The 26,671-nt window shown below is 41.6% G+C and overlaps 1 protein-coding gene across 1 annotated transcript in view; it reads left to right on the top strand.

Moving 5' to 3' along the window:
• Positions 1-4,776: 4,776 nt before the first annotated feature.
• RNF128 (ring finger protein 128) overlaps positions 4,777-26,671 on the top strand; it is a 109,776-nt gene continuing 87,881 nt past the window's right edge. Inside the window, exon 1 of the mRNA XM_008272843.4 lies at positions 4,777-5,333. Within this exon, the coding sequence (XP_008271065.1) occupies positions 4,904-5,333 (430 nt within the window). The 5' untranslated portion in view covers positions 4,777-4,903. The remainder of the gene's footprint in view (positions 5,334-26,671) is intronic.

The following is a 26,671-nucleotide window of genomic DNA, read 5'->3' as shown; positions in this document are numbered from 1 at the left end:
GTTTGAAGAATAAAATTTCAGTTATGTATTAGGTCACTGTGCGATAAACTCTAAACCTCAGAGCTCATAAAATAATGTGGCGCATTATTGTTGTGGTGCATATCCAAATATTTATAGTGCATATCCACTCTGCACCAGGAACTGGGTTATCACTAGAAACACAATACGTACAAGCAAAAACACACATGACCTCTACGCTTGGGTAGCTTATATCATTGTGGCAGAAAAGCCCATTCAAAATACTCCACAAATACATGAGGTAAACGTCACAAAGGAAAGGTTATGGTTTCTCTCTCTCTCTCTCTCTCTCCTCTCTTTCTTTCTTCCTCCCTTCCTCTGTCACTCTGCCTCTCAAATATATCAGTCTTTAAAGACTGAAAGAATAAGGACTGATGTGGCTGGACTGCACAAAGTGGGATACAAAAAGAGAAAGGCAAATATATGGGCCCTTGCATACATAATATACAGAGCCTTATAGGCCATGGTAAGGACTTTAGTTGGTATTTTTTTAAAAATTTATTTATTTATTTGGAAAATCAGAATTATACAGAGAGAGGAGAGGGAGGGAGAGAGAGAGAGAGAGAGAGGTCTTCCATCTGCTGGTTCACTCCCCAAATGGCCGCAACGGCCAGTTCCGAGCTAGTCCAAAGCCGGGAGCCAGGAGCTTCACCCAAGTCTTTCAAGCACCTGGGCCATCCTCCACTGCTTTTCCCAGGCCCTTAACAGGGAGCTGGACCGGAAGTGGAGCAGCCGGGGCACGAACTGGTGCCAGTATGGGATGCTGTTGTTGCAGACGGTGACTTTACCCGCTACCACAATGCTGGCTTTCAAATTGGTCATTTCTAAGCAACTTCAGTTTTCATAGAGGTCTAATATGTCAGATCTAGAAAAGATCTGATAGAGAAATCCAATACAAATTCCTTTATTGTGAAATCAAGAAAATGATCCCAAGAGGATATTTTCGAGGCTGATGTTCCTGAGGACATCATCCTAGTTATCAAGTTGGCACTTGTGGAAACTTACAATTTGTAAGATACTTCATAAATATTCAGAGTGTTACCTAAAGCACAAATGGACACCAAACCTTCCTAGATGGGAAGTTGAAACCCAATAAGATTGAAATGAGAACAACTGAACCGTCAAAAACAGCTAGATGCAGTTACTATTCCTCATGTGTAAGTTGTGTGAGCTAAATTCCTAAAACTTGAAAGGGCATAGGAATTTCAGGGAGAGCTTAGTTAATTTTTTGAAAGCTTTTATTTAATAAATATAAATCTCATAGGTACAGCTTTTTGGAGTATAGTGGTTCCTCCCCCCATGCTCGCCCTCTCACCCCCACTCCCGTCCCACCTCCTACTCCCTTTCTCATCTCATTCTTCATTAAGATTCATTTTTAATTAACTTTATATACAGAAGATCAACTCTATACTAAGTCAATATTTCAACAGTTTGCACCCACACAGACACACAAAGTATAAAGTGCTGTTTGAATACTAGTTTTACTGTTATTTCTCATAGTACAACTCATTAAGGACAGAGGTCCCACATGAGGACTAAGTGCACAGTGACTCCTGTTGTTGATCTAACAATCGACACCCTTATTTATGATGTTAGTGATCACCCGATCCTGTCACGAGCTGCCACGGCCATGGAAGCCTTCCAAGTCCACAAACTCCGACATTATTTAGGCAGGACCATAATCAGAGTGGAAGTTCTCTCCTCCCTTCAGAGAAAGGTACCCCTCTCTTTGATGGTGTCCTCTTTCCACTGGGATCTCACCCACAGAAATCCCCCATGTAGGACATTTTTTGCCACAGTGTCTTGGCTTTCCATGCCTGAAATCCTCCCATGGGCGTTCCAGACAGATCCAAATGCCTTAAGGGCTCATTCTGAGGCCAGAGTGCTGTTCAGGGCGTTGAAATTCTATGAGTCTGCTGTGTGACCTGCCAGGGAGAGCTTATTTAAAACGCGAATTTCTGTGTTTTCCCTCAGGTTCTGATTGAGGATGATGGAGTGTGGAATCCAAGAATCTTCACTTTAATAAGATTCCAAGAGATTCTAATGTGTCGAAACTTTAGAATAAAATGCATAAACACTCACTTGCTAGCAAATTAAGAGTTAAAAAGAAAGTTTGGGGTGGTCTTTTGCCTTAAAACTCAGGATGCTGTTTGAGAGGCCCATATCCCATCCTGGAGTGCCTAGATTCAAGTCCCCGCTCCCCTCCTGAGTCTAGCTTCCTGATAGTGTACAAGACAGAAGTAAGTAGATCCCTACCACCCACATAAGAAACCTGGACTGAGCTCCAGGCTCGGCCTGAACCAACTCTCTCTCTCTCTCTCTCTCTCTCTCTCATAAATGCAATTAATTAATTAATTTAAAAAGAAATTGAATAAAATTGTACCAATCAGTATTATTCCAGGACTAATTTTACTCAGTTGCAAATGTTTCAAAGCAATTTAAAATTATTACCTGTTATGACTCTATCTGCAAGCCATAAAAGGGAAATATAAAAGTACTTATATCCAAGTCATATAATGTTGGTAATCATAAAAACACATGCACCTCGACCTTCAGAGCAATTTAACCCAATAGTTTAATAAAGTTATCTTTAATACACCAGCACTGGCACAAAGTGTTATGGCAAAGTTATCATTTTGAAGACACATAATGATTTAATTTGTTCAAAAATATAACATGAAGATTTAAAAATATTGTAGTAAGGTCACCTAACAAAATACAATTTCTAATGAATTTAACTCCTCACTAATTTTTTTAAAGCTATTTCATGAAAAGATTTTCCTTCAGGAACAATTTAATAAATGTTAGAAAAGGTTAAATCATAGTTTTGGAACTTTACTAATTATTTGTATGACTGTCATCAGCAGTTGGCAGGCTACGATTTTGACAAAAATATTTATAATGACAGTAATCACGTTTATTTTCATTCTGTTGATTTTCTTTGTCTAATGAATATGGGCTTTATTATTATCTGTAGCACATCAAAATGGTAGTGCTGCTCGCAAAATAATGAACTGTTTGTGTTTGCTCCTAAACAGAATTTACGATAATACACAAAAATTTGTAAATGAATACTAAGCCCACCTATGGTACCAGGATACACAGGGAAGCAATCAGCAGCTAGAACAGAGTAGAAGGTTTATATTTGCTCTGGACTTACTCAGCAGGTTCTACTGCTGATTTCCTGAATTCCTCCCCTGCCCTGCAGGGTGGTGGTAATTGTTAGTTTCCAGCTTCAGGGTCCATTCCAATGCTAGTATCTCAGGTGTCTAAGAACAGACAAGAAGTAGGGGGAAGAAACAACTTCCTTGATCACCTCCATCAGCATGTCTCCTATTGTCCTATTTTTTGTTGTCTTGTCGCCTTGACTCTAGTAGTCTTCCTGATTCTAGACTACTTGCCTTGGACTTTGAACCATCATTGTGCCTGCCTTCTTTTTAACCTTGTGGCTTTCAACTTCTTGGACGGCCTGATGCCTGTTTGTCCAGTTTGCTGACTCTTGGCCCAATCAGATTCCTGATATCTCTGTTTGTCTTACTGTCTGTTCACCTGTTCCTTCACCAGCCCTAGGCACACATTGCAATCTCCCCGTCCCGGCAAATTGCCCAGAGCAGTTGACCCCGTAGCAATATGTGTTCAAGTGCTGCCAGTGTCCAGTGCACTTGGATGCCTGATTAAAATAGAACTTAAAGGAGGCAATAATCAATAAAGTTAACCATGCATTTGTAGAAATAAAATTTAAAACTTTGTTAAAATTAAATTCTGGGGGCCGGCACTGTGGCATGGTAAGCAAAGCTGCTGCCTGCAGTGCTGGCATCCCATGTGGGTGCCAGTTCAAGTCTTGGCTGCTCCATTTCTGATCCAGCTCTCTGCTATGGCCTGGGAAAGCAGTAGAAGATGGCCCAAGTCTTTGGGCCCCTGCACTCGCGTGGGAGACCTGGAGGAGGCTTCTGGCTCCTGGCTTCGGGTTAGCTCAGCTCTGGCTGTTGTGGTCATTTGGGGAGTGAACCAGAAGAATGGAAGACCTCTCTCTCTCTCTGGCTCTACCTCTCTTCAACTCTGCTTTTCAAATAAATAAATAAATAAATCTTTAAGCAAAGAAAATTAAATTTTGAACCATCATTTGTAGAGTAGAATACATGGTTCATAAGAATTAACACAGTGCAACAACTCAGAGGTATCAGTCAACAAATATTTGAGTGCCTACCATGGGCAAGCCACTATACTGGAAAGGAAGGGATTTCTAACCATTGAAATACGTTTACTTTCCAACAAATAAACAAGGTAGCAGAGAGTTTTCCTTGGGGAGACTGTGAAGAAAAAAATCCACAAAAAGATTAGAGGAAAAAAAAAGAGTAAAATCCATTCTACTAACGACCTAGCAATTAAAATTACAGATCTTAACTTACTCCCAGCTGAACTGTCTAATAGCATATTTCAGCAGGGGTTGGAAAACCAGTTTAGTGTTTTAGATATTCTGAGAAAGGTGACTTTCAGCCTTGTCACGTGGGATTCCCAAGAGTCCAGTTCCTTATTCCAATCCACTCCATGTTTATGAAAGTGCATTAGCTGGAACCATAAGAAGAAAAAAAATCATGGCAGGAAGTCATCCAGTCCTGATCAGTTGACAGGTAGCACAAAGTTGACGGTGTTATTTATTACTAAGTCAGTCGTGATTAAGGGTTACGTGTGTGCACAGTTGGAGGAGGGACAGGCAAAGGGAAATGTAGATAACTAAAGTGAAATAGAGCTGGTGTGTTCAGAGCTTATGTTGCTAGAGGCGAGATCAGTTACCTACCTGCAACTGAAATTTCAAACTTCTGTTTAGCGCAGACATGAGTGGACAATGGTGACGGATAGTTGGAAATATCAGCAGGCATCTTAAATGTTATGCTCAAATGCACGAGCAATGAACCAGGCTATTAAGTCCAGAATTTTTTGGCTCTTTGCAGTTTTTACCTTTTCAGTTAAAAGTACAGCATCTTTTTCCACAAATGCCTATGTGACTGTGACTTTCTACAATGAAACCAGCAACTATACTACAACGGAGACATGTGAGTGCGGTGTTTATGGATTAGCCTCACGGGTGGCTAACGCGATGGGAGTGGTAGGCATTCCTAAGAACAACAACTACCAAGCTTGTGACCACAACACTGAATTTACTAACACTAAGAAGCCCTGGATTGCGCTGATAGAAAGAGGTAACTGTACATTTTCAGAAAAAATTCTAACAGCGGGCAGAAGGAACGCTGATGCTGTTGTGATTTTCAATGCTCCAGGGACTGGCAACCAGACAATACAGATGGCAAATTTTGGTAAGTAACCATTGATTCTCAGAGTGGGCGAATGTCTTTGTTTTCTTAAAAAATGGCATTAACGTCCAGAATTACTCTTGAATGTGACATTGAAGTTGTAAAGCAATTTTACTTTCGACTTCCTTGTCTGTCACTGCTTCGAATTACTTTATTACTATTCTGTACTTTCAATTAGTGGATCCGAAGGATAAAAGCCCTTCATGAAATGTTCCTTTTTTATTTTCAGGTTTTCTTAGCTCTCAGTTTTCTGAGTGTGTGTTATATTATTGCTTTTTAACAAACTGTACCTCTACACATCAAAAATTGATACTCTTTTCATTTCATTATTAATTTGTACTTTTAAGTTTGATTCATTTCCTCCTGCGAAAACTATTGTATACATTCAAATTATGTAAAACTGAAGAGCAGATTCTCTATTATGATTAAACCATAGCATATTGTGAGTGTGTAGGTGGTACAGAAGATGAGAATTTGACTCAACTATATAGCATGTAAGATTTGAATGTGATTGTAGGATTCATACCTACAAAAGCACTCTGTAAGAACCGTTGGTATCCATTGGAAAGGGCATGGCAGTAGTAGGATTGATGCAGCGAATCACATCAAGGATAAAGATTCCCCTTAGAAATATGTACTGGTGTTTCTTAAGTAAATTGAATCATCTGATTTATTAATTTTGTGAAGGAATTTGCTTCTCAGAATTACAAAACATAACATACTGGTGTTATGTTTTGGAATGTAAGTCTCTTACCCTGTAAATGGTTTTTAAACCAGTGAAGAAGTAGACTTTTTTTTTTTTATTTTTGACAGGAAGAGTGAACAGTGAGAGAGAGAGACAAGAGAGAAAGGTCTTCTTTTTCCATTGGTTCACCCTCCAATGGCCTCCGCGGCCGGCGCGCTGCAGCCGGCGCATCGCGCTGATCTGAAGCCAGGAGCCAGGTGCTTCTCCTGGTCTCCCATGGGGTGCAGGGCCCAAGCACTTGGGCCATCCTCCACTGCCTTCCCGGGCCACAGCAGAGAGCTGGCCTGGAAGAGGGGCAGCCAGGAGAGAATCCGGCGCCCCAACCGGGACTAGAACCCGCTGTGCTGGCGCCACAAGGCGGAGGATTAGCCTGTTGAGCCACGGCGCCGGCCAGAAGTAGACTTTTGACCCAAATTTTCCACATCGTGGGTTGCTATTTGTATTTTCTGCCCCAGACTTGGCCAAAGGAAAAAGGGAACAATCTCAAACAAGGTAAGAGCCAACAGGATTGGTGTTATCACTGCCAAATCTGGACTCGAAGAAAATCGATGGAAATTAAACAAATTTCAGAATTTTTAAAAGGATAAAATCAAATTTGTGTTAGAATTAATAGGAAACATTCCAGGTTGTATGCATACAATACAGCAGTTTAGTGCTAATGTTTGAAAAAAACAAGCTGATTGTTTCTCTGGGCATCAAAAACCCAGGTATAATGGTATGATGGCCTTTCAGCAGTACAGAATTATTCTAAATATAACAAAATTCTGTTTTCTACTTTTTCTAACATTTGAGGGACATTGCCAGAGCTTAGACAGCCACACTTTTTTTCTCAGGTTAAGAGCATTTCACAAGCATTAGCTGTATGTTCTTACATTTTCACTTTATTTTTGCAGAGCAAAAGCAGTGCTAGGAATCAAACCTGCTTGAAAGAAACGACTTCCTTGTGTTTAAGCTTAGAGCTCCTGAATACTCGAGATTTCCTTGTGCATGCACAATCACAGGTCTGCTTCATCACTCGTCTGCTATTTTTAAAATGTAGACAGCATCAAGGTAGATTGCAGTCCTGTTTTCAAAACTTGCTTTGCAACTTGCAGTCGGGACCAACATGTAGTGGAATGTACATACCCTCACACTGTGTTTAAAATATTTACCAAAGGTCACTCGGTAAAACTTGCCTAAAGGTGTGTGCAGTCATCTGAGTATGTGGCTCTGAACAGAGTTTTTCAAAGCAGTCAAATAGAGTTATTATACAATATATGAGGGCTCCTCAAAAAAGTTCATTAGAATGCACATTATGAAAAAACTATGAATGAGTTTCAAAAATTGCACTAAAATAAATGTTATCCTTAGATTGCATTTTCTGTAAGCTTTATGAAGGCCCCTCATATATGCTACAACATGGATGGGTGTCGAAAACATTATGTTAAGTGAAGGAAGCATATATTGCATGGTTCCATTTATATGAATTTTAGAGAATAGGCAGCATCATGGAGATGGTGGTTGGCCAGGACTGAGGAGGCTATGGGGTAGAGAGTCACCACTAAAGGGTATGAGCTTCCTTTTTGAAGTGATGAAATGTTCTGAAATTGAAATTGGTGTCAGTTACTCATTAGGAGTCTTTAAAACATTCACGGAAATGCCTATTATGAAAAATTTATGCATGGATTTCAAAAATGTTGGCACCAAAATAAACTTATATTTCGTTCCATTTTCTTTCCACACATACTTGGAATTCTCCTCATCTACCTCCAGTATAGTGGAAGATACATCTTCAAAAGCATCATTTAAAGCTACAGCATTGTCTGTGTTTTAAAATAAGCACATTGAAAAAGATAGCATACTGATAGCAACTGTGAGAGTTAATGTTTAATGGCATTTATTATATGCCAGGTACTGTTCTAAGATCTTTATTTTATTGAGTATCATTCTTTAATTACAAATGATCTCAACTCAAAAGAATTAACATTGTAAGCCTGGAGTTTGCAGTTATAAGAGCTGTCAACTAGAGTGTTACTGGATTTTTTTTTCCTTCCCAGACATTTCGCAGGTATGCAAATATCTATGATGCAGTTGGAAAATGTAAAGAAATGAGTATGGATATGGAAACTACATGGTCAGCCTCTAGATGGTTAAAATTTGAGTCATGATTTCATAATGTAAGCCAAAAATTTTCTTGCTGTTGCTCTCCTTTTCCTTAGTGGATTTTTCTTATTTGATGGCTTGTTTACTAAAGCTCATGGCTTCATCTTCTGTCACCTTATCTTTTATCACCCCTACATCTATACTGTAGCCTCCTCACTTCCGTGCACCCTCCCACCCTTCCCTGACTCTCCTACCTCTTCATTCCCTCGGTCCATTTTCCTATGCTGTCTTACAAGTCCTTGCACAGTGTGTGTCTTTTTACTTCTTACTGATGCCAGTACCCCCAGCCAAGACCACTAGCAAGAGACTGAGAACACACATCATGGAAAACCATGGGGCATCTCAGTAAGAGAGCATTAGGAAGGACTTACAGAGGGGTGGGCGTTTGGCACAGGGGACTCCCACATCTCATATGGGAGTGCCTGGGTTTTGACTTCTGCTCCACTCTGCATTCCAGCTTCCTGTCAATGTGCACTCTGAGAGGCAGAAGTAATAGCCCAACTATTTGGGCCCCTGCCACCTAGGTGGAAGACCTGGATTGACTTCCTGGCTCCTGGTTTCAGCCTGGCCCAGCCCTGGCTGTTGCGGTCATTTGGGAAGTGAACTAGTAGATGAGATTCTTGTCTGTCTCTGTCTGTCTGTCTGTCTATCTATCTTTCCCACCCTCCCTCCCTCTCTGAAGCTCTGTGTTTCAAATAAAATGTTTACAAATAATGGACTTAGAGGTTTACGCTTGCTTAGCATGATTTAGGGGAGGATTTAAGGAAGCAAGCCTTGCCCAATCATCCTAGCTTGCTTGAGATTGAAGGTTTCCTGGGATGCAGGATTCTCAGTGCTAAAACCAGGCAATTCCTGGGTAAACTGGGACAAGTTGGCCACCTTAGCTGGCTTTCTGGATTTGGATGCTTTCAGGAAGTAGGAGTAATTCTATGATTGGGTTTCTAAGTCAATATTTTCTGTAAGCGCAAAAGACTTGCCCAAGGCTAAAGCTGTGATTAATAAAAAAGGCAGTCATCATTCATCTTAGCCAGGGACACAGGAATATTTGGTCATATATGTGGCTTGGACACTGTCCCTGTTTTACTTGAGTTCAAACATGACTACAGGGCGTCTTTTTGTCTTTAACGTATCAAGGTCACAGAATGACCTTCTCTAACGTTGATGTCTTGTGAACTGGTTTCATTGCAACAAGAAAACACCAAGACTCAATTGACATTGCTAGACCAGGTGCTGGATATCAAGGGATACTTGCTTCTCATTGACAATTCACTCTCTTACTGATGTGCCACTAGATTCTCTCCCCACCCACGTCCTTTTTTAAATTTTATTTTATTTATTTGAGAAAGTTACAGAGAGAGAGAGAGAGAGAGAGAGAGAGAGAGAGAGGTCTTCTACCTGCTGGTTCACTCCCCAGATGGCCACAATGCTTGGAGCTGGGCCAATTTGCACTTTCTCCTGGTCTCCCACGTGGGCGCAGGAGCCCAAGGACATGGGCCATCTTCTACTGTTTTCCCAGGCCATAGCAGAGAACTGGATCAGAAGTGGAGCAGCCAGGACACAAACCAGTGCCCATATGGAAGCTGGTGCTACAGGCGGAGGCTTAGCCTACTACATCACGGCACTGGCCCCTCCACCTATGTCCTTTCACATGTCTGTGCCTCCCTATCCCCTAAAGGCTGCTTTCAAAGGCCCTGGTAAGTCCAAGGGATGTTTCTACAAGCTGGCCTCTTGTGGTTTCGTGATGTAAGTACAGAATGTCCTTACTCCAGGTGCAGTCTGTTCACAGGCTCCCTGCTACAAGGGTTCTTTTTCTGAAGGGGAACACTTCTGTGTGAGAAGAACCCCCACCAATGAGGAATAGGGCATAGCATAACACTTGGAGGAAAACCTTTCACTCAAAGTCTCTGAAGTCACTGTGTGTTTTGACTTGACATTTTACCTTTTAAGATTTTTTTTGAGTTGTTTGAAAGGCAGAGTGACAGGGACAGAGAGATCTTCCTTCCACTGATTCAGTCCCCAAATGGCCACAATGACTGGGACTGGGCCAGGCCACAGCCAGGAGCCCAAAACTTCGTCCAGGCCTTCCGTGTAGGTGGCAGGGGCCCAAGCACTTGGGTCATCATCCGCTGCCTTCCAGGAAACATTAGCAGGGAGCTGGGTCAGAAGCTGAGCAGATAGACCTGGAACGGGTGCTCTTGTAGAGGATGCTGCTGTCAGAATTGACACCTTACCCCACTCTACCACAGTGCTGGCCCCTTTACTTGGTACTTGAATGGTGTTAAGAATAGAAAGGTATGCCTACAGTGTCCTTAAGTATGTAACTTCTTAACAATCCCTAGGAAGCAGCCATCTATTTCTAGTCCAGATATGCAAGAAAAATCAGGACTCCTGAGATACTCAAGGAGAAAATTTGGAACATGCTACGTACTTGCTGAACACACGGGTTTTGAAAACTAACTATGCTATTTATAGGTAAATTACCTTAAGAAATGCTTAGATTTGAATGTCGTTTATTTCAGCAAAGTCAAAAGTTTGGGAAGGATAAAATGATTCTTACTTTTCATCTTTTTGACTGTATCCAATGGAGTGCATCACAGAATGAGGGCTGCAGCTTCTCAGAATCCCGAAAGCTTACCAGTTCCCGAGCAATGTCGTGCAAGGAAAGGACGGAGAACAAACTCATGTGCTTTACAAAACTGCTTTTCTAGGGAGGGCGTTTGACCTCGTGGTTTAAGATGCTGCTTGGGAAGCCTGCATCCTACCTCCGAGTGTCTGAGTTGGGCTCCTGACTCCGCTCCTGATTCCAACTTTCTGCTAGTGTGTGTCCTGGGAGGCAGCAGGTGATGGCTCAAGCACTGGAGTCCTTGCCATCTATATGGAGGACCTGAGGGGGTTTCTGAACTCCTGGCTCAGCCCCAGCTCTTGCGGTCATTTGAGGAGTGACCCAGCAGATGGGAAATCTCCGTGTCTGTCGCTCTTTCTGTCTCTCCGCCTTTCCAATCAATCAATAAAGAAACCAATTTGTAAATTTTTTAAAAAAACACATTTTTTCTAGAAATGAAGGGAAAAATAGAAACAGAATGTAAATGAAGTGAGAAGTTAATAAAACTCTCCAATAAGACTTGGACTCAGACATTAACATAAAGAATAGTTTTATTCTAGAAAACCGATCAGTTCCATTTCAAGTGAACCTCAAATCTGTCTGGGTCTGTACATGTCCCTAATATTGTCCTTTCTTTCTTAGAACTCTACAACAGCTTCCTAACTCTCTTCCCTGCCACTCTTGTCCCCTTTTAAGCTCATTCCCCACACTGCAGCCAAAGTGGATTTTATCAATGATACATCTCACTCTGGTTTAAACTCCCTCGGTGACTCCCCATGCCACTCAGGGTAAATTCAAGCTTCCTCCCGTGTGCTCGTCCAGCCCCGACTCATCTGGCTCCTGCCTACCACTCTGAGCACGTCTCCTCACTACCTACCCTTCTAGCCTTCACCAAGCTCTAGTCACCCTGGGTTCCTTCCAGTCCCTCAGTTCCACTCAACTCTTCCCTGCCATTGAGCCTGAAGGTAACCCTTGATGCCTCCCACATCTCATTAAACAAAGTCCTGTGGATCCTGTGTGCCAGCATTTCTTCATCCAGTGTTTCTACCTCTGCTGCTTCCATCCCAGACTTGGCCAGCATCATCTCTCACCTGGACCACCCCCAATAACTTCCCAATGGACCCTCCTGCTGTTCTCACCTCCTCTATAGAGTCTGTTTTCCACATAGCAGTCAGGGTGATCCTATGGAACATGCAATTCAGTCCCAGTCAAAATAAAACCAGGCTTGGTGTCCAGGCCTATCAAGCCCTATATGATCAGATCTTGTCCCATGTCCTCCTCCCCACATTACCATCCACTAGTTGCTCTGGTTTACTTTCTTTTCCTTAACCAAGAGAAAAAGGTGCAAGCTTTTGCATTTGTATGCCTTCTGCCTGAGCTATTTCTCCTTCATTTTTTTTCTCCATAATGCCACCTCCAAAATATAAGCATGTGTACTAGCACTCGTGAAATGCAGACTACTATCAGCTCTCCCACTGACTACAGCAAATAGCTTCTGAACGGGGCTCTCTGCTGGTATTCTTGCCACCTGTCCCACATATTCTCTATGCGGCAGCCAAAGAGATCTAAAAATATAGACAGAGCACATCATTCCTTTCCTCAACCCCCCAGGGACTTTCCATACTTCTTCAAATGAAATCTAAACTTTGCCAAGCCTAAAAGGACTTATACAACTTGCCTCTGCCTATCTCTCCAACCGAACAATCCAGCCTCCCTTCTCTGTCACGAGGCTTCCTCCACTCTGACCTTTGAACATTTTTTCCAATACATGAAGCTGTGTCTGCGCAAGACCTTGTTTGCTGGTTTTGCTCTCTATCACCACTGCCATTATCACACACAGTCCTCTGAATCCCACATTGAATGGTTCTGATTCTGAGAGGTCTCCCCTCAATTGTATTCACGTGATTTCACATCAAAACCTGTTGATCATTTCTGTTATCCGTCCCTTACGATGTGTAATTGCGACGTGTGTCTTACCTGTCTCACCCACAAGGCTGTAAGTTCTGAGAGGTCCGAGACCATGCCTGGCCTGCTGGCTGCTGTGGCCTTATGCTGAGCATAATGCATGTCTTCACGAGTTGTTGAATGGGGGAAAGTGTAAGAAACTGGAAAGTGACTCCCTTTCTTTTTCCGAACAAGTTTAAATGAAGTTGATTACATGAAATGAGAAAACAGCTTCATTTTAAAATTATTTTTATTTTTAATGACACAAGAAATACTACTTTCTCCTTTAAAAAATATTGAAGGAGCCAGTGTTGTGGCACAGCAAGTTAAGCTGCAACCTGTGATGCCTGCGTCCCTTATCGGAGCGCCAGCTCCAGTCCCTACTGTTCCGCTTCCAATCCAGCTCCCTGCTAATGTACCTGGGGATGCTCCCAGAAGATAGCTTCAAGTACTTGGTCCATTTGAGCCACTCCCACCCTTGGCTGCAACAGCCAGAGCTGGGACGATCTGAAGCCAAGAGCCTGGAGTTTCTTCTGGTTCTCCCACGTGGGTGCAAGTGCCCACTGCTTACTCAGACACATTAACAGGGAGTTGGATCAGAAGTGGAACAGCCGGGACACGAACCAACACCCATATAGGCTGCCAGCACCAAAGACGGTGGCTTTATTAGCTACTCCACAGTGCTGGCACCACAAAAGATATGTTCCTACCTAGGAAATACTCTTTATCAAGTATCAGGACTTAAGTAAAGTTTTTGAATCTTGTTATTCTTTTTTTAAAAGATTATTTTATTCACTTGAAAGGCAAAGTTAGAGAGGGAGAGAGAGAGAGAGCAAGATCCATCTTCCATTTGTTGGTTCATTCCTTGAAATGGCTGCAAAGGCCTGGACTGGATCAAGCTGATGCCCAAGATCATGGAGCTTCTTCCAGATCCCCCACTTGGGTGGCAGGGCCCCAAGGTCTTGGGCCATCTTCCTCTGCTTTCCCAGGTGCATTAGCAGGGAGCTTGATCAGAAACAGAGCAGCTGGGACTCGAATTGGTGCTCATATGGGATGTTGACATTGCACGGGACAGCTTAACACACTGTGTCACAATGCTGGCCCCTAATCTTGTTGTTCTTATTGGTAAATTAGAATATGAATGTTTATATATATTCATATATGTGCATATATAGATATATTTAGATGTATTCATCACTGTAAGATATAACCCAAAGGGGAAACCCAAGAGTTTACTGCTAGCTTGGGGCAAATACTAAAGTGGTATTCAGAAATAATAGGCAAAATGGACAATTCTGCTACTCTTTCTTTTTCAAATATAATATTACTGGTGCCCTGGATAAAAGAATTGAAAAAAAAATTTGTTGCTTTTACATGTGACTCCAACTTGAGCATCAAGTTGTAAAACAAAATTTTAAAACATTTTGACAAATTAGGAAAATTGTTCATTAAAAGCAAAATGAAACACCCTAGTGACTAGTAAAGAATAATACAAGTAGAGACATAGAAGATAGAAAACTATGAGCAAAAAAGACAAGCTTGCAAGCAAAATATTTGACAATCACATTGTATTACAAGTTAAATAAAGAATGGCCATGGGACCAGCATGTGGCACAGTGGTGCAACAGCTTAGGTCACCACATATGACACTGGCATCCCACTGGTCTGCTTCCCACCTAGCTTCCTGCTAATGCTCCTGGGAACTCAACAAGTTAGTGAGTCCCTGCCACCCACGTGGGAGACCTAGATGGAGGTCCTGGCTTCAGCGTGGCCCAGTTCTTGCCAATGCAGCCATTTGGGGAATGAACCAACAGATGGAGGATCGATCTCTCTCTCTCTCTCTCTCTCTCTCTCTCTTCCTTTCTCTCTGTCACTCTGCCTTTCAATCCCAAACCTTTGTATAACCTGGATTAAAATAGATCTTAGCACCTCTCTTTTGCTTCTACACAAGTGCCTGAGTAGCCTCCCACCCCCAGCCCTGAATTGGGGGGCATATACAATCTGCCTGAAAGTGTGTATATTTGGCCAGCGCCGCCAGTTTGCTCCATGTACAGCTCAGGATCTACTTTGAGCACATAAATGTTCAACAAATTAGTAATCCTCATTATATATGTTTGTTTTTAGATATGCAATTGTAATTTTAAAAATTGATGGAAAATGGAATTAAAAGCTAAGTTCAGCCAGTGTTTTTTGCATAGCAGGAAAAGCCACCGCCTGTGATGGCAATATCCCATATGAGCACCAGTACAAGTCCCAGCTGTTCCACTTCCAATCCAGTTTCCAGCTAATGGCCTGAGAAGGCAGTGGAAGATGGCCCAAGTGCTTGGGCCCCTGCCATCCATGTGGGAGACCCAGATGGTGTTCCAGGCTCCTGGCTTCAGCCTGGAACAGCCATCTTGGGAGAGAACCAGGAGATGGAAGATCGCCCTCTCTCTCTCTTTCTCCTTGTCTCTCTGTAACTCTGACTTTCAAATAAATAAATAAATATTTTTAAAAGATAAGTTAATTTTGCTGCAAACATTTTTGAAACACATGCTCATCAATAGTCTTCAAAAAATCCATGAAAATGTATATCATTTAAAAAACTGCATGGATTTTAACTTTTGCACCAAAATGAACTTATCTTTTAATTCCATTTTCCACCAACTTTTTGAAGTACCTCTACAAATCCTATTCCTACCCCAATTGTTAATAAGATATATTCTCAGGGCCAAAGCAGTGGCATAACGGCCAGCATCCAATTTGGGCACCAGTTCGAGTCCCAGCTGCTCCTCTTCGATCCAGCTCTCTGCTAATGTGCCTGGGAAGGCAGTGGAAGATGGCCCAAGTCTTTGAGCCCCTGCATCCACGTGGAGATCTGAAACAAACTCCTGGCTCCTGACTTCAGATCGGCCCAGCTCTGGTTGTTGCATCCCTTTGGGGAATGAACCAACAGAAGGAAGATCTCTGTCTCTCTCTCTGCATGTGCCTCTCTCTGCAACTCTACCTTTCAAATAAATAAATAAATCTTTTAAAAATAACCTATATTCTCAATATGACCTATTTAATGACTTCCCTATGCAATGATAGTGACACCATGTGGTTAAATAAGCGAGTCTCTGGAAATAATCAACATATTGACACCTCCTCAATATAAGAACAAGCAGAGGGAAGCAAAATTTTGCTTTATTCACTTGTTTTCTTTTAAAAAATATTTATTTATTTATTTGAAAGAGTTGCATAGAGAAGGAGAGTCAGAGAGAGAGAGAGAGACAGATCTTCTGTTCTCTGGTTCACACCCCAGATGGCCACAACAGCTGGAGTTGCACCAATCGGAAGCCAGGAGCCTCTTCCAAGTCTACACGTGGGTGCAGGGGCCCAAGGCCTTGGGCCATCTTCTACTGCTTTCCCAGATGACAGCAGAAAGTCCAATCGGAAGTGGAGTAGCCGGGACTCGAACCTGTGCCTGTAGGGGATGCCAGCACAACAGGCAGCAGCTTTACCCACTACGCCACAGTGCTGGCCCCATGCACTTGTTTTCTGTTTCTGTTTTAAATGGCGGTCTCTCAATATCATTATTCCTAATAGTTGGAGTTCTTCATTTCTTTCAGTATTGCACCTGTGAAAATCTTTTACTTCCCCTTAATTATAATTGTTCATAGTAAGTAATTTTATGTTAATAATAAGTAATTTATGGTGATTGTTAATAGTAAGTATTGTTACCTATGTGTCAAGCATTTTTCTAAGTGTAGTCATCTCAGCAACTCCGTGAGGTACATAGTGTTAGTATATTCTTAGGATATATAAAGAAACCGAGGCAAGGAGAGGTTGGTCAACTTTCCCACGATTGGACAGCTGAGGTTCGAAACCTAATATCCTGATTCCAGGGTCTGTGCTCTTAATCAGTACACAAAGCTACCTCTCTATTGAGCATATACTAGGCAAGAAACCATAGAAAATGATAGAAAACCATACATAATCATTGGCTTCAAAAGAGGAAAAGAAATGGGGGGGGGCTGTTATCTATACAACTAGTAGGAAGCAGAATATGAAAAGTCCTATAATAGAAGTATTAAGATTTTTGGAATGGAAGAGATTAAGAAATTGTGAGATCAGAGTGTTGAAAGAGTTTCCAACATGGATGTCAAATTATAGAAAATGACAGCAGAGAAGTCAAAAGTCAACACTGGGAATACAATTGTGAGAGAGCTGTAGGACAGGCAATCAGAAAGGGACCTATTTCGGTTCGGATTTCAGAGGCTGTGAGCAGATCAGCACGGTGATAATGTCCATGACATAGCCATGAGGGTAAGGGTAACTGAAGTGGACTGAAAGCACAAGCCCTGAAGTTGAATCACACTGAGACCGGAGCGATGGACAAGGAAAGGACTTAGGGTGGAGAGGATGGCTGTGATCCAAATGACAAAGTCTTAATAAACATGTGAGAATGATTACAAAGTAGGTTCACGATCAAACAGGAAAGAAAGAAAAAGAGAGTGGTAAAAACAGAATGCCCTGAGACTCGGAGAAATAGGAGCTTTTATTCCTGAGGGTGGGGTAGAAGTAATCTGGAAACAACGCATGAGAGAGAGGAGAATCCTTATCCCCTGAAGTACTTGGGGTATGGACAGATGAGCTGCTGCTACTGGAAGTAGCTGAAGAAGTGTGTTCTCATTAATAAGATGAGTTTGAGTTAAGACAGGAGCCATAGGGAATCCACAGTGAAGAGAAGATGAGGGGGCATTACGAGTTACACACCTGTCATCTCATCAGGGATCTAGGAACCAAGGTGGAAGCTTAGGGGGAAAGGAGCAGTAGAAGAAAAAGTAATATGCAGTGTGAAGAGGGGAGCACAGACGTGAATGTCAACTGAATGAGGTTCCATATGGGGAAGTAATGAAGGATGAAATGAATAGGAGGCCAGGTGGCATTAGGGTGAAGATTGCCAGCTACACTGTGGGATAAAGTCGTTTAGGTAAGTACGGCACATGGCTTCTCTGTCTAAAAGGTTGGAAGTATATATAAAACACACAAAGGAATTATTCACAAGAGGGGAGGTACTCTTGAAGGGGCTGGGGAGGGCAGAGCTGGACAGGTAGAGATGACAATGTGAAAGAATTTCCATCAGAGGGTTTGTTCCAAGAGCTGTGATTGTAGATCACAGGGATGAAGGCAAAGGGTGTTAATGTTTGGGCAGGGAGGGTAGGTACCATAGAGGGTAATAGGTACTGAATAACCTGGTTATCAAACCGCCCTGCCCTAAGTTTCCAAATGGAATTGCTCTTAAGTCTTTTTTTTTTTTGTATGTGTATTTTTTTCGGCTTTAAATCTTAATCCAGGTGCAAGTTAGTATTCGATTTGAGTGTGTGGGGGATGTTGCATAAAAATAGGAAATCATTGTAAAGAATGTGCACATGGCATAAATCAAATGTTCTGAGAAGTGGTCTGTTATGACAAATGCTAAGTGCCCATCTCTGCATTGAGAAGATAATAATTTTAGTAAAAACTGGTGGAAACCTAGTCAAGGCCTTGGGATGTGTCAAAATACAATCATTAAATGCCAGGATACCCTGCATTCCAGAATTGAATTAAATCCAATCTACTTTTTCTTGTGTGTATTTTTAGCTTTTGAATGCAAATATAAATTGAGTTCTTTTCTTAAAAGCAGTCAGTTCGGCAGAGCAGTTCAGAATCGGTCAAATAGGATGTTTGACATTATTTTCACTCAAAAAAGGTCAGCATGGACCAAATAACCATTTTTTCAGGAATAATTTCTTAACTGATTTTTAGCCTCATATAGGATGCAGCCGGCCTCTGGCTGCTCAGTAATTTACGCATCCTGACGTTAGCTACAGTCAGAGGCCACTGTGGTGACTTCTGAGAAATTTGGTACTGTTTTAACTACAGTAGCAGGCAAATGCTCCTAGGAAGTTGACTTTCATTAAAAAGCCAGGATGTATAAAAAGCCCATATTGACCAGAGGGCTTTATGAGGACTTCTTGCAACCGAAATCAGGTGGAAAGAGGGGTAAATCACATCATTTTGTTTAGATAAAAAGTATGTAATCTGATCATTTCCCAAAGATTACATCCTTTCTCACCTGAAAGTTATAGCCCATTGCCTCCACACAGGCAGTTTAAAGAAGCTCTAAAGAGAAATAGTAGGGCTCTAACCTCATGCATATTACCAAAGATACCTGGCTCACCTGGGAAACCACAAGGTAAGGAGAAACCCTAGGGTGTAAATCCCTAGGGTGCTATTCATTCTTGTTTACATAGCCATAGCCTCAGCCCAGGCTGGCTGTCAGGGAGAGCAAGTTCTGGCCAACAACTGAGTTGTCTAACATGAGAATAAAATAAGACCAAAAAAAAGTTGGGCTTTTAAATCTAGAAGGCAACAACTTACTTATTCAGTTACTAAAAGCCAACTATTTGTGGGACAAGTTTTGTATTTCATATGTTGGAAGATCAAAAAGTTCACAGGAAAAGGGAATTAAAAGATAAGTCCAGGAGCCAATGATGTTGTGAAATATTTGGTTCAGCTGCTGACTGTGATGCCAGAATCCCATATCAGAGTGTCAGTTTGAGTCCTGGCTGCTCCACTTCCAATCCAGCTCCCTGCTAAGGCACCCGGAAAAAGAGTGAAGGATGGCCCAAGTCCTTGGGCCCCTGCCACCCATGTAGGACACCTGGAAGAAGCTCCTGGTTCCTGGCTTTTGGCCTGCCCCAGCCTTGCCTGTTGTGGCCATTTGGGGAGTGAATGAAGAGATGGAAGATTCTCTCTTTCTCTCCCTCTCTCTCTGTCACTCTGCCTCTCAAGCAAATAAAATGAATCTTTAAAAACACAAGCTCATTTTGGTGCAAAAAAAATTGAAATCCACGCATCTTTCCATCATAAGCATTTTCCATGTATTTTGAGAGACCCTCTTGTTGGATCTCTGAGCCTTCGTGCATGCAGCATGATTTCTACCTCAAACAGTGGAATGCAGTCATGATCAAGGGCAGGCATGGGCTTTGTAAGACAGACTGGGATTTGAATCCCACATCTGTTTGTTTTCTAGTCGTGTTATATTGGACAAGTTACTTAGCTTCTCTGAATTTGTCTTCTTATCTCAATTATCTCATCTGTAAAGTAGGAATACTAGTAACACTGCTTTAAATGGGTTGGCTGTGAGGATTGAATGAGATACAGTAATGCAGGTAAGGAAAGCAGTTTACACTGAATCTATTCTATAGTAGCTACTCAAAAATATGGAAGTAGTAAGATGATGCTGATGAAGTCATCCCCTTTCCTGAGTTTTCTTCTTTTTCCTCTTCACTTACCCATGTCTCATTCTCACTTTAAAATCTTGGGCAAAATTTATGTCCTACAAGAAATCCTTTTGACTAACAGTTTACCCTGACCCTGATCTCTCCTTTTCTCAGCATCTATTTGACTCTTACATAAACAGTTTAGGTCATGTTAATTTGCTTTCTTGCCTTTTTAATGCATTCTTACATGTTCGTGTGTTTCATTCCTGGATGCCTAATGATCATAGCTGAAAAGGCTCATAGACTAAACATGATATAAATTTTCCTGGTAGTTTAGGAATCCTTTCAATAAAACCCCATCTGATGGCTATCCGTTTACTGCGTGAGTACTTTTGGTGAGAAGTAACTCATCATCTCACAAGGCATTTCCATTTACTGTTGGAAAGATCAAGGTTTTCGGAAGCTATTTTTCAAATTATGCCAACATGTGCCTCCCTGTAACTCCCGCACATCATCCCCTAATTGTGCCCTCCTAAGCAGTATGGGATGTTACCCTGGTCACTACTTGAAGTTGTCTTCTATTTATATCACCCAGTACATTCCCAACCAGTGGTATTTACTTGCTGGCACTTTTTAATTAATGGTAGAATTTGAATTTCAATGTTTTCCTCACTAAAATGCTTCCTATTGATGGGACACAGGGCATTCCCTCTACTTTATGAGAAAAACTATTATTTATACCTTGAAGGGCCAGTCACCTATGTGATGTGATTTTGGGGGCTCCCTGGAATTCCTACCCAATAATATTCTCCTCCCTATTGACATGCTGTCTAAAATGTCACCCACCATTAAAGCAGTGGTTCCTCTGGGTTTTAAAAATGGAGTCTTTGTGTCTTCATTTAATAGGCACGTTATCCTGAGCTAGATAACCTTATCATCTCAATAACTGATACCACCGCACAGATGAGAGTTTGTTGACAGGGACCTGAATGGAAAGCAGCAGACTGGATAAGGCATGACCTAACTGCAGTACTAGACTACTAGACATCCAGGGACCTTGTTTTGTTTGTCTCAGTGTATATAGCACTTAGCAGAGTGACTCAGACTACACCCTTGAACGAATAAATGAGAGGATGAAAATAAATGAATGAGGTTGAAAAGGGAAGCATCTGCTCCCCCAAGCGAATATTACCTAGTTCACAATTGTATCTATAGCCAGAAAGGTTAGGGTTCCTTAGTTTAATGACACTTTTCTGGCTATTAACAGAGTGTTCTTGTTATCTTTATCTGCTCTCCCTGAAGCTATTTAATGTCTCACCGTTAGCTGGCAGTCAGGGACGTGATTTCTTTGTTGGGCGACTTCTATATAAAGCTCTGGCAATGGGAACTGCCTGGATTATCACCAGTGATTAACACAGCTACACAGAGTGCTTACACCCACACAGGGTCATGAGGGAAGGAACCAGATTCCAGTTCAGATCTGGTTTCACTGCACAATATTGCAGGGTTAACGTTAGTCCTCCACTTGCCTATGTGTGCTATTATAGATATAGTATGTGCCCCATACTATGTGAATTTTGGAAGAGTATAAAAAGCCTCCTTAATGCTCACCAGTGTTTAATCTAAGTTTAGAAAGGGGGGGGGTTAGCACTTAGAAGAGTGATGAGATGATTAAGTACCTTCAGAGAATAGAAACTCTTTTTGTGCAGTATAGGGAAGCAACTGTTTCCTGCAAGCAATTTTTGCCCGTTTAGTAAAGCAGACCCAGACGGGCTTCCCTTCAGCATTATTGTATCCCCTGAAAGCAATAAATCTGCATTTTAGATTATGAGGAAACTCAAAGAGGAAGACCTGGCAGCAGACCTCTGAACTGTGAAAGAGTGTTTTTAAAAATACATAAAATGATTATTTTCAGACATATACAGTTATGTAATCAAAGCAAGACACAGAAATCTGCATCAAAGAACAAGGTAAATGATTTAAATTAATAGTCCAATGGCTTTTATACAAATGAGTACTTCCTAAAGCACTAGAAAACTTGGTTTTCTTCTACAAGGAAACATTTCTCAGTGCAGAACTTAAATACAATGTGACTTTCCATTCCTCATGGAAGGAGTCCTAGTCTTTCTCCAAAATAACGAATTATTACTGTATTTTATAATTCCAATTATAGAACTTACCAACTTCAAGCAGTTTTACTCCATTTGCCAATAATTTCATGATGAAAATAGTTCTTTTTTAAAAAAAATTCTATATACTTGGACTATACTTCTTTTTTTTAAAGATTTATTTATTTTATTTGAAAGTCATAGTTACACAGAGAGAAAAGGAGAAGCACACAGAGAGAGAGAGAGAGAGAGAGAGAGAAAGGTCTTCCATCTGCTGGTTCACTCCCCAAATGGCCGCAATGGCTGGAACTGCACTGATCTGGAGCCAGGAGCCAGGAGCTTCTTCCGGGTCTCCCACGCGGGTGTAGGGGCCCAAGCACTTAGACCATCCTCCACTGCCTTCCCAGGCCATAGCAGAGAGCTGGATTGGAAGTGGAGCAGCCGGGTCTCGAACCGGCACCTGTATGGGATGCCGGCACTGCAGGCAGCAGCTTTACCTGCTACGCCACAGTGCCGGCCCCGGACTGTACTTTTAATAATTACAAAAGTTAAATCTAAAAGAATTTTTCATTTGTGGATAACCTCTCAGAAAAGGAGATGGCCACAGGCCATTAATCCTCACTTTATGAATGCTTAAAATGTCAGTAAAAAATGGTAAATATCTATAAAACTTCTCTCCTTCATGCAGCAATACCTTACAAATCTGTAACTTTAGATTTTCATTTAATCAAGCTGTGCCCCTAACCTGTAATTACACTTTTTATGGAAATATTTCTACTTCCCTGTGTATATACTTAGTCTTCCCAGATCACATACCCTTCTTTCACTTTAGACAAAGAAAATATTAAAAGAGAAGGGTAATCCAAGGCCTTTTGCCTTCAGCCAAATGAAACGGCAAAAGTCACCAAAAACCTCACTGTCCTAAATTTACTTTCAGATAAATTAAATGATTGCATACATTGTATTCTGATTTCTGAGATGCTAAATAGTAAAGTGCTCTGCTTTACTGAAATATGAGAAAAGAGTCTTGATGCATGTAAGATGGTTGTTACTATGGTCCTTGAATCAGTTTCACTCGATATTTGATATACTAACCAACATTCGTGACAAAAGAAAAGCAGTGAATACAAAGACACAACGAAAGGCAAAGTTCTGATGCACCAAGCAGTGCTTTTGCCTCTGATGTTATTGATTCTGTTAACACAGTGAAAGGCAATTGACGATGATGATGTTTTAGGAAGCTCAGACAACTACAATTTAATTGAGGGAATTGATAAAAATATACCCTTTTGACTCAGGGGTATGTGAAGCTGATCTGGGTGCCTTCTGGAGAAAGGGAAGGGAAGGAGGAAGGGAAGGAGGAAGGGAAGGAGGAAGGGAAGGAGGAAGGGAAGGAGGAAGGGAAGGAGGAAGGGAAGGGAAGGGAAGGGAAGGGAAGGGAAGGGAAGGGAAGGGAAGGGAAGGGAAGGAAAGGAAAGGAAAGGAAAGGAAAGGAAAGGAAAGGAAAGGAAAGGAAAGGAAAGGAAAGGAAAGGAAAGGAAAGGAAAGGAAAGGAAAGGAAAGGAAAGGAAAGGAAAGGAAAGGAAAGGAAGCCAACTGTATTCTGGCTGATCTGGGTGCCTTCTGGAGAAAGGGAAGGGAAGGGAAGGGAAGGGAAGGGAAGGAAGGAGGGAGGAAGGAAAGGAAAGGAAAGGAAAGGAAAGGAAAGGAAAGGAAAGGAAAGGAAAGGAAAGGAAAGGAAAGGAAAGGAAAGGAAAGGAAAGGAAAGGAAAGGAAAGGAAAGGAAAGGAAAGGAAAAGAAAGGAAAGGAAAGGAAGCCAACTGTATTCTGGCCAGTTGTACTTTTTGGCACTGGAGGGTGTAGAAACAAAAGTCTTTCTGGGTTGTCTAGTTTCATCATTTGCCTCTTCTGAAATTTTAAGCAGGAATATGCAGCCAACTAAACTGTGCTTGGAATATATACATATATATATAATATATATAATTTATAAAACTGAACTATGTAGCGGTCCATGTGACTGTGAAGGAATGTCTTTGGAAGATAACTACTTACTGGATGTTTGCTACTTTACCACACAGGATATTGAAAAATATTTTGAGTCTTGACAGATAAAGAAATAATTTTTGCTAAGGAAAAAATTAAATCTTAATTCCCCATTCTCCTCCATAAGCAAACCCCCCCACTTTATAGGAAGTTGTGCTTTTTTATAGGAGTAGGCCTCAGATTCCCTCCCTAGATCTAGAGATGACGGTGGAACTATGTCTTTGAAACCCTGCAAAAATATTGAGTTAACAACCTTTCCTTCACAGATATCCTCTTGTGAATGGATTATTCTCTTGTGGTAGGATTATTGAGTTGTTTTACGTATTTGTGGAGCAATTACCTAACAGTAAGGTTGTCTTGTTTCATAAAACACAGGGGAGTGCCTAAGTATATAACAAGGTTTTCGTTTATTTGGGCCTAAGTGATATTTTAAATCTTCCTTTTGAAGCTAGCTCCGTGAGCCAGACTTCTCTGTGCCAGAAAGACTTGTGAATCTGTATCTGGATGTATTCATCGCATTTCATAGCTACAGTGGAATTCTTTTTCTCAACCCACTGTGCAGCTGGATGACACAGCATTTTTTTGTTCCAGCATTCTAGAGGCAGGGCCCAGCAGAGGGCATGTTGAGCAATTCTGTGGCTAATCCAAACACTTCGGAACTTGTCTCAAACATATTGAAACAGCAACTTGTTGTATCGGCACCTGAAGTCAAACTTTCAACGTCTTGTGACACGAGATGACAACTCTTTCAATTAAGAGAACACCAAGCCACTCAGTTAGCCAAGGTCAGCCAAATAGATTTGAAGAAAACAAGGATCAATCCAATTGATTACTTTAAAGCTAAGCATCTTGACCAGAGTGCAGAGACAAGTGAGTCCATAGGTTATTTTCAGTGGCTACGTGTTCAGGAAAGGAAGGTGATATACAAAATACAAATAGGCCAAGTTGTGCCATTAATTTAATTACCTGTGTGTGGTCAGTCCACTGGCAGCATTTAAATCTCAGGCTAACTTCCTGTGATGACTCAGCAGACTTCAGAGCCACTTCTTAATGTGTCTGAAGGGAATGTCTATGTATAACATAAGTGAAAATGTGCTGAAAAATACATTTCAAAGCAACCTCAGGAGTCTTTCATTACCTGCTCTTTATAAAAAAAGATTTATTTTTATTTTTAAATTTATTTATTTAAATGGCAGAGAGACAGGGAAAAAAAAGTCTTCCATCCACTGATTCACTCCCCCAAATGACTGCAACAGCCAAGACTGGGCCAGAATGAAGACAGGAGCCTGGACTTTCATCAGAGATTCCTACGTGGGTGGGAGGGGCCCAAGTACTTGGACGGTCTCCCACTGCTTTGCCAGGCACGTTAGCAGGAAGCAGGATCTGAAGCAGAGCAGCTGGGACTTGAACCAGCACTTGGATAGGGGATGCTGGCAGTCACAAAGGACAGCATAAAACACTGCTCCACAATGCCAGCCCCTATTATCTGCTCTTTTGTGTTATTTACATCACTGTTTCCCATCTACTGTATCTGACTCAATTTTTAAGGGACTGCTAAGCAGTAACCCTGAGAAAACCACTCCTTGATTTAGGTAAAAAAATCAATTCAACAAGAAAGAAAGCAATATGTATTTCAGTTCAGTATCTGAAGGAGAAAACTAAAGAGGCAAACATGTTGTTTATGTTTCAAGAGCATAATTTTCCTAAGAGGAAGCCCATCAGAGCTTTGATAAATGACTACCACTTTAAGCATGAGAGCCTTCTATTCCTTTTTTTAAAAAGATTTATTTTATTTATTTGAAAGACAGAGTTACAGAGAGAGGCAGAGACAGAGAGAGAAGTCTTCCATCTGATGGTTCACTCCCCAGATGGCTGCAACGGCCAGAGCTGTGCTGATCCAAAGTCAGGAGCCAGGAGCTTCTTCTGGGTCTCCCACATGGGTGCAGGAGCCTAAGGACTTGGGCCATCTTCCACTGCTTTCCCAGGCCATAGCAGAGAGCTGGATCGGAAGTGGAGCAGCCAGGACTAGAACTGGCGCCCATATAGGATGCTGGCACTGCAGGCCAGGGCTTTACCCCTCTGTGCCACAGCGCCAGCCCCAAGCCTTCTATACCTAAACAAATGACAAACTACAATGAACCAGAAAGATACTTAATTGCATGAAACAAGTTCCCTTACATTTTCTCCACCTTTTTACACCTACATGTCTAAAATGTTGCCTCAATTCAGCTATTGACTTTCTCATCATGACATTTAATATCTTGCTCTTCCCCCTACTATTTTACTTTTTTAAAATTTATTTATTTGCTTGTGTATTTATTTGAAAGAGAGAATGATGGGAGGGAGAGACAGAGACAGAGACAGAACTCGCATCTGCTGGTTCACTCCCCAAATGCCAGGAGCCTGGAACTCCATTCACGTCTCTTATGTGGGTGGTAGGGACCCAAGTACTTCGGCTGTCATACACTGCTTTCCCAGGTGCATTATGTGGGTATCCAAAGTAGCAGCTTCACCTGCTGCACCACAA

The sequence above is a fragment of the Oryctolagus cuniculus genome, chromosome X, assembly GCF_964237555.1.
Source record: "Oryctolagus cuniculus chromosome X, mOryCun1.1, whole genome shotgun sequence".
In the NCBI taxonomy this organism is placed as follows: Eukaryota; Metazoa; Chordata; class Mammalia; order Lagomorpha; family Leporidae; genus Oryctolagus; species Oryctolagus cuniculus.
This window is presented reverse-complemented; position numbering and strand designations above follow the sequence as displayed.